Genomic DNA, 13,805 nt, shown 5'->3' with positions numbered 1-13,805 from the left:
GGCACTTTTCCCCATGCGTTTGAGTAACCTGTTAACACTGATTGCAGTCTTTGAGTCAGGTGTAGTTTCCATGAGCTACAAAAGACGCTGGAAAGAGCTCTGCTGGTGCCCTTCTGTGTGAGCATGTCGTCTGCTACGTTGCATGATCTAACAGAGAAAGAGAAGAATTTCTTTGTGTGCATTTAACATGTTGGCTAAGAGACAGAAATAGATCAAGGTGAAATAGGAGGAACAAGACGAGCTGTGGAGTCGTGAGGAAAATTGATGAGTGCAGAATGGAGATCGGAGCCCCAGGGGTTTTCCCAGTTTGTACCAGCCACAGGGCAACCCTTGTCCACCTGTCCTCAGCAAGGTCCACAGACCCAGCCCTTGCCAAAGGGGAAGTCGATGCTTCCAGTCATGGCCTCTGGAGCCAGTTCTCAGCGTCAATATCTAGATAAATCCAAACTACTTTAGTCAACTTATTTCTTAGAAATTAAACTAACAGAATTCAAGTTCATTTTCCTCTGATCTTCTATCCTGTAAAATGAACAGTTTCTGACTGAAAATTTTCTTGTCCCCATTTAAATACAAATTAAATCAGCCTTCCCAGTACTGTCAGTGTGATAATAACTAAATCTGCAAGGATGCAATGAATTTGATTAACGTCTGTGGTTATTACATTATTTCCACCAGACGTAGTCTTCCCTCTCATTTTTATTTCTTCATCTTTATGAAGAGATGATCATTAATTATATTCCAGATCTCAGGCATCTGAACTTTCTTGCTATTGCTGTTTTCACCTAACACAATAAGATTATTCATCTTATCCACGGGTAATTTTTTTCCATAGGTTATTTTGAGATATTCTAAATTGTCCTTTCTTTGATGAAAACATAAATATAGGGTTTTTTTTTTTTTACAAATACAATTTAAAATAATCTTATTAGGCATGCAAATCAATCACTTGCCACAACTGGAGTTTGGTAGCAGCTTAATTTGTGAGTAATGGACTTATAAATGTAGTGGAGCTTTACAGCAACAGTGTCTTTATGACCCATGCCTTTTTACTTGAAACATCTTTGTCCCCTAGTCATGTTGTTGTCTTAGTATCTAAGGATTTTTCTTTGAGGATAATCAATGTGAGTTCATCTCACCTCAGATATCACTGTTGCGAGATGTATTTGCATGTATTTATCCCATTTCTGGTTGGACTGGGGCAATAGCCCTCAGTTTTTACTTTCTCCTCCATCCACCCACTTGCAAAACATGATATTCACGCACTATAATGGCAGCTCTTCAAGTGCTTACTACAGGATTCTCAAGGTGGTGTGATAGTGTCTCAGAGGCAACATGATGTGAAAAGCCCCCAGTTAATTTGTGAAATACCTCCCAGTGAATCTGCCCATCTTCTCAAACCACCCTTTGAAGACTCACAGGAATCTATTCTGGGAAGAGTCTTATGAAGCCAGGCCAACAAGTCCCATTGGCCACTCCACCTAAAAATGAATAAAGCTGGGCCTAGTGGTACATGCCTGTAATCTCAGCTCTCAAGAGTCTGAGGCGGAAGTATTCTTCAAGTTCAAGGCCAGCCTGATTTTTTTTTTTTTTTTTTTGTGATCTGAGCTAAAACTAGTATGTGAATGTCTTCATTAGTGTGGTTGACTGCCTTAAATAATGCTCAAGGTGCATGCAGTCACTACAGAGTACATGAGCCCATTTGTACCCAGTAGTGACATTCTGGTAATAAAATGCCACTTTTAGGTAAGAATAGGATTCATGGTTTAGAATGTTCACCATAGTGTCAAGTACGTTTTAAGGTCAACACATCCAAGCCTGCGATGCCTGTATTCACCGCCGTTCCTTGATAACTGACTGTGTCACCAAAATTGTCTCTCTCCAGTGAAGAGGAATATACTACCATAGCCATGTTTTAATCTCCACTGATTTTTAACAAGTGACTCAGTTTACCTTCCTGTATTGCATGTCCTTCTGCGTGTGCTGTACCTTGCTGGCCATAGGAGCTAGTTACACTCTCATTCCTCTATGCCACAGGTGTCCAAGGATGATCGAAGTGATATTGAGTCCAGCTCAGATGATGAGGACTCAGGACCTCCAGGGAAGAACCCCCACACCACAACCACCACCAATGGAACCAGTGGTACCAACGGCTATCTCCTAACGGGTCCGTGTTCCATGGATGATTGATTACTCCCACCTATAAGTCCCGAACAAAGTGAACTGTTTGCTCCTGGAAGTATTTAATAAGTTGCAAATGCAGTTCCTTTCATGATATCTCATCACCAGAAACAAAAAACTTAGGGTTATCAAAGCATTTTGAATAGTGTACTGCCATGTGTCCTGTCTGTAAGTGACAAAGAAATACCACTCTCTTTGTGTAGGCATGCTGTATGTGATTGACGCAGGGAGCAGCATTTGCATTTGTACTGTCTTAGACTTTTATTTATTTTTTGTACTTGTTTGTAAGTCTGTGGACAAAAGAGGATTTCCTCGCTCCTTCTACTCTCTGGGCCCATGACCGTGAAGGAGGTGCTCCGCCTGCCTCTGCCCCTTTCTCTCACCATCGTCCCATTACTGTGCACACCAGCTCGTGTCACCTAGAGCAAGGTCTTCATCCAGCTCCAATTTGCTTGCCTTTCTTTGTATTACCATGCTGATTTTGAAGTTGTGCAAATAGTCACAGTGGCCCTTCGCCCAGCGTAGAGCTTTAAGTAGGATAAACTCTTGTGGTCCCTCAACAGTTCAGGTGAAAAGGGATGGCTATTGGAGGCTTCTTTGAATTTTATGCAAATTACTTGGGAATAGACATTCGTTTCCTGTGCACAAAGCTAGTGTGTATTAAGTACAGCGGGTAGATGGGGGTTGACCTTGTAGGTTAGAGTTGTTTTGGTGTTCATAGAGGTAGGAGGATCACTGTGAGTTCCAGGTCAGCCTGGACTTGTGTGAGACGCTACCTTGAAGAAAAAGAAAAAAAAGAAAAAAAGACTGCTGTTCTTACTGTGAACACAAAAAAGGTAATTTGCTTAAAGCTCATACTGACAAAGTAATCACTCTCCATATAGGGAAACTCTCCATGATCTGAGAATAAAGTGAAGAAAGAAACAGATTTCAACCAGGTTTTGCCACTGTCCCTCTTAATTCATCCAGTTTTCCATCATGTTATGTGGGAGAGAAAAGCTAAGTGTATTTTCAGACAGAAATGGAGTCTTGTAGGAGTTGGCAAAGTTATCCTTCAATGCAAAGCACTTTAGTGCAACCAGCTTTCAAAAAAAAAGCCCTATCTAGTATTTGACTTGATGTTTTTATTTTGCTAAGCAAAATAAAACCAGTTGGTGAAAGACTGTTTTATTCGTTGCTTTGCTCAAACATAACCCACAATGACTGTCTTGTTACTGAAGATGGAGGAGCCCTGCACTCTAAGTCCTTTTACTTACTCATGTGGTTTCCTAGAATTTTTGTCCACATCAAGCTATTTGTAGACAAAACAACAAAATTTCTCTTGGACCATGACAATATCAGCCATAAGGCAAACTACTAAAGAAAAAGTATCCATAAGCCTCTTATATAACAGTATTATTTACATATGGGGATATTAAAATTATGTGCATAAGCCAAAGATTTTAGCACTTCTCATTTTTAGTGAAAGGGAATGACATGGGATTACAAATGCATATAAATTCAATATCAGACAAAACAGGAATCCAAAGCAAAATGCAATGAGATAAATGTATGAATCAGAACAGTGTGGATAAAGAAAGCCTGTCTGTCCTGCTTAGAACCATTCACATTTAATTCAATTTTATTTTATTTTATTTATTTATTTGAGAGCGACAGAGAGAAAAAGAGGCAGACAGAGAGATTGGGTGCACCAGGGCCTCCAGCCACTGAAAACAAACTCCAGACATGTGCACCCCCTTGTGCATCTGGCTAACGTGGGTCCTGGGGAATTGAGCTTCAAACCAGGGTCCTTAGGCTTCACAGGCAAGTGCTTAACTGCTAAGCCTTCTCTCCAGCCCTCAATATTGTTTTTGTACCCACATTTTATAGCCCATGAGATAAATAGTTAAGAGAAAATCCCTAAGAAGACCTTTTACTGCAATCTTAGATCTTTTCCACCCACTTATAAAATAATGTGTCTGTGGTATGGCTCATGGTGATAACTGAAGAAGAATAACTAGATATATGTCCTTTTGCTTATGTAGAAAACAGTGCAACTAACTGTGCTTGGTAGAGCCTGGTTATTATTTTCCCAAAACAAGCACATGTCTAAGAATGCAATTTGGGAATGGTTGAGTTTGTGAGACCAATTATAAAGCATCAAAGGTATTGTTAGTCATCTTTTGAAATGTGTAAAGACTAATAGCAGGCAAATTATAGCTGACAATTTTGTGAAGATGAACTTTCTTATCAAGTGAGTTACAGAATCTGCTTGCCTCAGTTTAGTATCTGGGCAAGTCTTCCCAATGGACGGGATGAAACAGGTCCTCAGCACATTCCATGACACGTATCAGCACAGAAGAAAAATTTCAAGGTCTGCTTATAAATTAAAGAAGATACGAATAAAAAGCTCTCAGCTGATTCTGTCCATAGCAAAGGCAGATCTAAACAAGATTTTTTGTTGTTGTTTTCTATAGAAATAACTTAGAAAGACAATGGACTGTTCTGCCTTCCTGGCTGATGACATTAACTTGACACAGGCTCCTACATGTCTATAATGTTGGCTGCATGTTCTAGAGAAAAGGATTCTTTTTGGCTTATTAAAATGGAGTTCGTAGGCTTCTTCTGGTAGAGAATGCTAGTAACTGTCTACTGCTCTCCCATAGTGGCCAGATCAGGAAACCTCCTGAGGACTGCTGTCCACCAGCGCCAGGCCAGTGCTTCCGGAGGCATGTTGTGTAAATTCAGCCGTAGGTTAGTGAGAGTACTCTTCTCGTTAATTAGCTTAGCCTGTGGTGATGTAGCCTTCCTTGTGGTCACACAAACTTACCCAGGCTACCAAGGAATATGTAGAAAGGACTCTAGAAAAAGTAATCTTTGGTCTCCAATGTTGTAGCTAATCTAGACTTCCTGGTAGGAAGAAAAACGTAGAAAATCAAGTAGAATTGGCCTTGAGTCAATAAATGATGTAATAATGTGTGATCTATGTCTGTGTATGTATGTTTGTCCAAAAACTGATAAAACCAAAAGTTCACTGATTCATCATTTTCTACATTCTTGTCATAAAAACCATCCACCATGTACAATAAAAGCTTCCTCCTTCCTTTGTTCTTGCTCCCCAGCAGCTGAGCATGGTGAAGCCCTTTCAGCCTCAGCCACAGAGCTACCTGTGGTGGAACCCAGGTCATAGAGTACCGAGGTCACACAAAGCCAAATGCAGCTCACAATTCCAAATTCAGTCTTTTGCATGTTGAGAAAGAAATAACTGTCAGTATTGTTGATTATTCACATGTTTGTTGGAAAAATGCAAATGATTGTCATTTAACCCCAGGACTTTGTTTAACACACTAATGCTGCAGGGCTGCCGGACAGGTGGTATCCCGAGCTAAATGACCAGGGCAGAAGTTAGCAAGAAGTTAGATCAGATCAGACTGTCTTCAGCCAAAATGGTAGGTGAGCCTCAAAATTTCCAGTTCTGTTGCCAGACTTTCCCCAGTTAAGCACTACATTAATAGTGTTGCAGTCAGCAGTAGACTATGTGTTAAATACAAACTAGGTATTTAAGTACACTCAGTATTCATAGAATGGCAAAACTGCTTAACGGCACATTTCTCAGAATGTGTCCCTGTCACCTTCATCTTGGGTAGAAAGGGTCTGAATTTTCCACTGTGCATTCAAATCTCATTGTTATTTGGGCTAAATAAAAAATGAGACTTCGTGTCAGCGTCCCTTAGTCTTTGCTAATGAGCCCTTCAAAGAGATGGGTTCCCCTAATTGTCCCCAATCTATTCATAATTTTGCTTTCATAGTCATTTGTGGAAATGTTAATGCCAAAGTTGCCTGGATATTTAAATATTTTTCTTAATTTGAAGTAGATAAATTGCAGAGTAACTCCAAAGGTATCAAATAGCTCTGTACTAGTATGTGTGATGATATCATTATATCCAGAAAAACTTCAAGAAATCCTTTGGAAAAAAGGTTAAATGTTTACATTTCATGTGCTATTTGTGTCTTCAGGTTTTAATTGGCTTTTTTTGTTGCCTTTTTTTCTGTCTTTGACGTGTTTCTTCTTTATAAATAAGTAATAACACCCAGAAATGTTTCTGACATCCAAATAAGAAAAAAAAAAATCAATTAAGATCAGTCAGTCTGTGGGAAAGTGACCAGTTGGCACTTCCAAGTATAAAACAAAAGAGATTCAGGGAGCTCTAGTATGGTGCCTGCCATCTAGCATGCTGTCTGTGGAGAGAATGACCAGATACAGTTCATGAACCGCAAGTAGTTCATGAAGAAATACAGTGGGATTGTGTTTTCTTAAACATATTATACCCAGAATCAGCTTCTCGGTGAAATGAATTGTGCCATTCTCAAATTGCAGGGAACACTTCAGTTCTAGGACATTGCAGGCCCAGAGGACATGGTAGTTTGCCTTCGTGTGTACGGCACCTTCTTGCCCCTAGGGGGCGCTCAGTGGCTGCTCAGGCACCCAGGCCACCGAGCAGTTGGAAACTGATTCACGTTCAGAGGTGGCATACTTGAGGCTACTTTTCATGAATAAAACTGTGTTGGAGGGACTGGAGAGATGGCTCAGCTGTTCAGGTGCTTGGTTGCAAAGCCTGATGGTCCGGGATTTGATTCCCCAGTACCCACATAAAACCACAAAATGCACAAAATGGCTCATGCGTCTGGAGTTCTTCTGCAGCAGCTAGCTGCCCTGGCATGCCTATTCATTCTCTTTCTCTCTCCTTACAAATAAATACAAAAAAAGTTTTTTTTAAATATTGGAGAACAGAGCATAAATATTACTCATGAAATCTGTAGACATTTAAAGGAGAACCTTAGTCTTTTCCAAGTATTTGCAGCTTTAACCAAACCCAAAGCCTTTGAAAGGAATGCATATGAGACCCGATCAAGAAACGGTCAGTGCTGCCAAATGGCTTAAGACACATGCATGAAACTGGGCATCGTCAAGATTGCCCAAAAAATGATGAGAGCGATTGTTAGCCTACGGTCTGTCTTGTTTATCTCGGTCTCTCACATTCCATTTAACCTTGTATATCTTTCAGTAAAAGGAAGGGGGATTGTTAACATTTTTCCGCTTTTAGCTTACTACTGGCCTTTAGATCACTCATGTGCCCACACTTCTTCCTCCACCTGGTTCCATTTTTCTGGAAGAAAAAAAAAATTCTACTGTGCCCTTGTATGCTTGTTTCTTTAACACGGGCCCTTGAAGGTTGGCTGCCTCTCTTGGTCTATGTTGCGTGGCCTCGGAACCAAGGAACAACAGCTGCCATTATGATTTCTCTGCCCATGAAAAACTAAGTTCATTCAGATTTATTTTAGTTGTTTTTGTCATCTATAATTTATAAACTGTGAAACTGCCCTTGAGGAACTTTTTAAAGATTAGCTGTAAAACCACAACTAAAAAGCTCTGCAATAGGAGCATTTACACTATGATCTTGGAACTTTACCTTAAAGCTTCGTTAACTTAAATGAAACACTCCAGGTTGGATTTTCCAAAATTTCATAAAGCCCCTCAGCTCACAGTTCTCATCAGCTCTTTGCCCTTGTCATCATCATTTATCTTTGTGGCTGTTTGTTGTCATGGAAAAGATGGTGGTTAGTTTTGGGATTTGATTTTTCTTTCTTTCAACTTTCAGTAAGAAATGGGATAGGTGAAAAGACCTTATCTGTTTTCCTAAAGCAATTCAGTGCTTGAGCATCTCTGTCAGAAATGGAATGATGTACTGTTAGCCAATTCGAATTACTTTAATGTATTGTTATTGTGTTTTTCTGATTTTATATGAAAATATAATTATTCATTCTTTATCTCTGGAAATAATCATTATTATGAGAATCATTTTACTTTGGAACACTTTCATAATAAAGATAAGTATTAAGAGTATGGTGTAAAGTGTCTTGGACTGTAAGCACTGACTAGCTCCTATTTGAAACACATCACACATTCCTGGATGATGTTATGTCAGAGCTTAGATATCCCAGTCATTTCTTCCAAGCTTCTTAAAACCTCCAAATCATGATGATCACTGAGAAAGAGGTTTAGATTAGCTTGTGATATGCTATAATGTCTCTTTGAAAATCAGGACACAAAAACTTCACTGGTAAACCTTACATAGCAACTCATTCTGGAAACATGACTTACAGACACGAAAAAAATTCTATATATTTTGCTAAAATGTTATACAAATTGTATATATATAAAATTTCAGGCCATGCTGGATATTTTCCCAAAGGATAAAAAGGCACTGAGGGCCGGTACTCTGTACACGACAGGAAACTTCTCATTTCTTTATATATGCCTCGAGGAAGGTTAGCTGATATCAGCTTCTCTGGGGCTGGGCACCATATTATTAAACCTTCTGTCCATGTTTGCCTTTGCTCTGAAATTCTGCATTTTCCCAAGCTGCTCTTCTCAACTGTGCTTGTGTCATCTTTATTGTAAAAGCCATAAGATAGCACTAGTTGCCCTTTGTTACCACCGTATTATAAAAAAATAAAATGGGCACCTCATTCAAACTCTGATAAAGGCCATAATGACCGAGCCATAATCCGATCCAACCATAAGTTATTCTAGAAAGGTCAACCAAAACGATTTCTCTGTGGCACAAAAAGGTAAACTATAACCATACATCACTTGGGAAACCATGAACTATTCCACTTCTGTAAATGTAAGCTAATCTAAAATTAAAACACGTCTCCCAATGGCAGAAATGCAACTCAGTTTTCTCCAAGCCCTTTTTTTCATTGCTGGGACTGCCACATCCAGCCCAGGTATATGTTGTGTCTGACCCCTCATTCTCTTTCTGCCAATCCTGCCCTTGATTCTGCGGGAACAGTGACAACAGTCACGCAGCACTCAAAGAGAGCAAGAAAACAGAGCAAAAGTACCATGCACAGTAGCTACGGGAACCATGGTGGTCCCTGAGAGCCAGTCATCATGATGACTGGAGTCTTGTCCACATTCTTGATCCTCCCCAAGTGCTAAAACGGGAGGAAGTAGAAGTTATGGTTGGACTATGAAATGGCCCCAAGGGCTCACATGTTCAAAGCTTGGTTCCTCACGAGCAGCGCTGCTTTAGGATATTGGACATAGCTAGTGTCAGACCCTTCAGAATTAAACCTTCCAAGTTTCTTCCTTTTTCTCCACATCCCATTCACCATGAAGTAAATAATCTCCTCACGCATACCCCCACTGCCGTGATGTTCTCTCCAAGTGCATGGGGACAAACAACCATGGCCTGAACTCTATGAAACCACGAGCCAAAATGCAGAATTAAATCATCCCTATACATTGTAACTAAAAAAGAAAAATGCATAAAGTTTGGATTAGTGGAAAACAGTTGTTACTGTCAGATGGTTAAATTGAAGAACTCCTGGGAAAGGACTACATTCAGAGGTGAAGCTGGATGGCCAGATAAAATTAGGGAGGGTAAGGCTAGCAAATATGGAACCCATCACCGTGCCATCACCCAGTCCACCAGTGAGAGGAAATGGTGTAGAAGAAAGACCACACTGTGGAGTCTGTAAACCTGAATGGAGAGCAAATGCCCTTGCTTTGTTGCATTACAAAATTGGCCGAACTCAGTCAGAAAGCTGCCCTGTGGAGCCTGGGAGACCCACTGCAGGAACGAGTATTGCAGGAGTGGTCTCTGCAGGGATTAGCATCCCATGGCCCAGAACAAGACCCTGGGGTGCTGAGGGTGGCAGGGTTATCAGGATAAAGCTGGTGTCCCTGGAGCATCATCTAGGGCCCGGTGTGCCATAGGCACAATAAATTTTTGTTGCAGAAACTCTTTCTTCAGTGCTAAAAGAAAACACACCCACTTAGGAGAGAACCAGTAAATGGTGAACTACCAGCTCCATCTAACAAGAAGAACATGAGAAAGTGTGAAAGTGTTGTGTCTCCTGCTACTTAGGAACCCAGAATTTCCCCATCTGGGATCAAGTTTCACTCACTGGTGATGTGGGTACAGAAGTTAATAGATTTGGGACAGCATTAAGGTAAGGAAACCTTCTGTTTCACCAAGGCATCAGGGGAAGATGATGCAGGATGGTGGCTAAAGAAGTAGCTAAAATCGAACAGAAGAACTTCAGAAAAGGGTCCCAAAGAGCTGGAGAATGAGATAGAACTACAATATGAAAATACAACAAGCATGTCCAAACTCCAACACTCATGGACTTGAAGCAATTCTTCAGGTAAGAAGTTGTTTAGTTGAGGGGGGAAGACTGGAGAGATGGCTTAACAGTTAAGATGTTTGTCTCCGAAGCCTGAGGCCCCAGGTTCGATTTCCCCAGGACCCATGTAAAGCCAGATGGACAAAGTGGCACGTGCATCTGGAGTTCATTTGTAGCTGCTAGAAGCCCTGGCACACACATTCAGTCATTTTCTCTCTCTCTCATATCCTCGCAAATAAATAATTTTTAAAGGTTTTTATTATTTAATTAATAATTGGCAATATTTGCATAACCATGTATAATTTGATCAAAAAGGGCCAGGTTACTAGTTGTATCATTCAATCATTCAAAAATGACTATAGAGATGTCACAAAGTGCCAGGAATTGTTATAGAGATTAAGGACAGAATGGTGAGCAACACAGATCTGATTCCTTCTTTCATAGTACTTGTAATCTAGGAAGGGAAGGAAAAACAAACCAAGCAACAAGAAGTTTCACATAAATGTTCACAGAGAAACTAAAGTAACAATGGGTTGGCACCACACATATAAGAGTGGCTAGAATATTGACAACACAAATGGTAGCAGCAATACGGAACACCAGAACTCTCATTCACAGCTGATGGATATGCTAAGTGGGACAGCCAGTTTGGAACCTAGTTGAAAGCTTCTTACAAAATAAGCATGCTCTTGTCAAATAGTCCAACAATTACACTCCTTGGTCTTTACTCAAAGGGGTTGAAAAATACATCTATGTAAAAACTTGGGGGCTGGAGAGATGGCTTAGCAGTTAAGCACTTGCCTGTGAAGCCTAAGGACCCCAGTTCGAGGCTCAATTCCCCAGGACCCACATTAGCCAGATGCACAAGGGGGCACACGCGTCTGGAGTTCATTTGCAGTGGCTGGAGGCCCTGGCGTGCCCATTCTCTATCTGCCTCTTTCTGTCTATCACTGCCAAATAAATAAATAAAAACTAACAAATTTTTTTTAACTTGCATACAGAAGTGTATAGTAGAGTGACTCATAACTATGGACATAATAAAAGGATGAATGGGCTGGAGAATTGGCTCAGTAGGCAAAGTGCTTTCTGCTCTAGCATGAAGACAAGATTTTGGATCCCAGAACCTAATGTAAAATGCTGGTCATGTGCCCACACTAGATAGTTAAGTCCATATTGCTGAAGGCACCACACATTTCAGTTGCAGGATATAGAGAAACTAAGCTAGAACTGGGCTGGAAACTTCTCCCTGCCCTTTTGCTTTCTTCACATCAGAAGGTACTACTCAAGCTGCTGAGGGGGGAAAGCCAGCAATGGTCCTACCTCACTGTGGAGCCTGTGCATTCTACAACTGACCTGCCAGGCATTATATACCTATGGGGGCAATAATGGCATGTCAGTTCCTTTCTGCTTACTTGGACAAAATATTGGACCACAAGCAGTTTAAGGAAGGAAAGAGTTTATTTTTGGTGTATAGTTCCAAAAGATAAAGAAAGTATGGCAGGACCAGGAAACTGGTGACACATGGTCACATCAGCTGGCAGGAAGTAGAGGGAGATGAATGGTACAAGCAGGACTGGGTTGTAACATGTCAAGGCCTGCTCCCAGAGCCTCACTTCTTCCGTAAGGACTCCTCTACAGGCTTCACACCCTTCGCAAATAGCACCACCAACAGAGGACTGGGTATTCAAACACATGCATGTTTAGGGGTGGGACATGGATGTTATGGGAGTAACCAACCACTTTCTGAATAGATTTGAGACCTGCCCCTGCAGGAGGGAATTTATGCCTGATACTGTAGCCTGTGGCTAGAGATATAGGTTCTAAGGGAGAACCTACTACTGAGGTACTGCTAAATATATATATAGTATGTCGTGTTGGATTGGGACCCAGACATAGGACTTTATTTTACCTTAATTACCTCATTAAAATCCAATATTGTCACATCCTAAGGAAATGGAGGGTGCAGATTTCAACATGAGCTTTAGAGATACAATTTAACCCTTCATAAAAGACTTTTTTTTCTCTCACAACACAAAGGACAAAAGCAATGAAAAGCAAGGTGATTCTGTGATGACTCTCCAGGGCCCATCACACTAAATGGCCACAGACACCTCATGGCCAGGTGATTTGAGCCAAGACTTTGCTGTCAGGAAGAGCTGGAATGAAATCTTACACAGGAGGGTCCAGGCAGTAGAAGCCTGAATTGCAAAGCCTCCAAGATGGAAAAATGACCATACAGCTAGGTGTGGTGGCACACGCCTTTAATCCTACCACTTGGGAGGCAGAGGTAGGAGGATCACCATGAGTTCGAGGCCACCCTGAGACTACATAGTGAGTTCCTGGTCAGCCTGGACTAGAGTGAGACCCTACCTCAAAAAACTAAAAACAAAACAATAAAAAAGAAAAGAAAAGAAAAAAAATGACAAAACAGCTGAGGCATGACAAAAAGGACAGTAAGGATAAAGAGTAACATACAAGGAAGAGCGTACAGGTGATAACACAGAAAAGTTGGGGAGTGAGATCACATAAGTCCCGTATCCCATGGCAAGAGAGATGGGCTTCAGGGAATGAATAATGGAAAGCTTTTAGGGATTTGGGAGAGGGAGTAGCATGGTCTAGCTCTAGGTTGTTATTTTCAATTTGAGGACCTGGATTAAACAATGCTCATCCTAACCAGAATCAGAAAAGCCTCAAGCTCTCAGTGGGACAGTGTTTTCCTCCTGTGTGTGGTGGGCATCAGCGACACAGAAGGTGATGAGCATGTAGCCTGGAAGTAATAACAGGGAAGACGCAACTTGCAGGTAGCAAAATAAGTCTCTTTAAAAATCATCTTACTGGGCTGGGGAAATGGCTTAGCGGTTAAGGTGTTTGCCTGCAAAGCCTAAGGAGCCCAGTTTGATTCCCCAGGACCCATGTAAGCCAGATGCACAAGGGGCCACATGCTTCTGGAGTTTGTTTGCAGTGGATGGAGGCCCTGAAATACCCATTCTCTTTCTCTCTGTCTCTTCCTCTCTCTCAAACAAATAAAAAAAAATTTTAATCTTTTTATTAAAAATATACGACATATGTATATTCTACTTTGATCACTAATGCCTTCACATTGACAAAGTAAATCTTAATAGAGAGTGATAGGTGAAAGATTTTGCTTTGAAGATGCTGAGATCTGGCATGGGAAAAGCTCACAGATCCCCTGAAGAAAAGCAGCTGGAAAGTATCAGAGATTGGCAATCAGCAAGCAGAGAAGAACCTTGCGGGGGAAGGCAGACTTCCTGAGTGGAGGTAGTTCTTTTTCATCAGTGTTGTCAGCACCTTTCTTTGTGAAGTTCAAAGGCACCTAGTGGACTGTGAATTGATGGATGAGAGCAATTTCCACAACGCCGCTCTGGAGGAGTCAAGCAGCCAAAGATGACAATGCTTGCTGTTTGTAGGTTCCATAAGTGCTGGCTGCATGT

General features: G+C 41.1%; 1 protein-coding gene across 3 annotated transcripts in view; it reads left to right on the top strand.

Annotated features, from left to right (window-relative positions):
• Positions 1–8,062, top strand: part of Cers6 (ceramide synthase 6) — a 305,834-nt gene extending 297,772 nt beyond the window's left edge. For all 3 annotated transcript variants that reach the window (XM_004651925.2, XM_004651924.2, XM_045147270.1), the window contains one exon: positions 2,035–8,062. In XM_004651925.2, coding sequence (XP_004651982.1) covers positions 2,035–2,187 — 153 coding nt within the window. In that variant the 3' untranslated portion in view covers positions 2,188–8,062. The remainder of the gene's footprint in view (positions 1–2,034) is intronic.
• The last annotated feature ends 5,743 nt before the right edge of the window (positions 8,063–13,805 follow it).

Source organism: Jaculus jaculus, chromosome 4 (assembly GCF_020740685.1).
Source record: "Jaculus jaculus isolate mJacJac1 chromosome 4, mJacJac1.mat.Y.cur, whole genome shotgun sequence".
In the NCBI taxonomy this organism is placed as follows: Eukaryota; Metazoa; Chordata; class Mammalia; order Rodentia; family Dipodidae; genus Jaculus; species Jaculus jaculus.
This window is presented reverse-complemented; position numbering and strand designations above follow the sequence as displayed.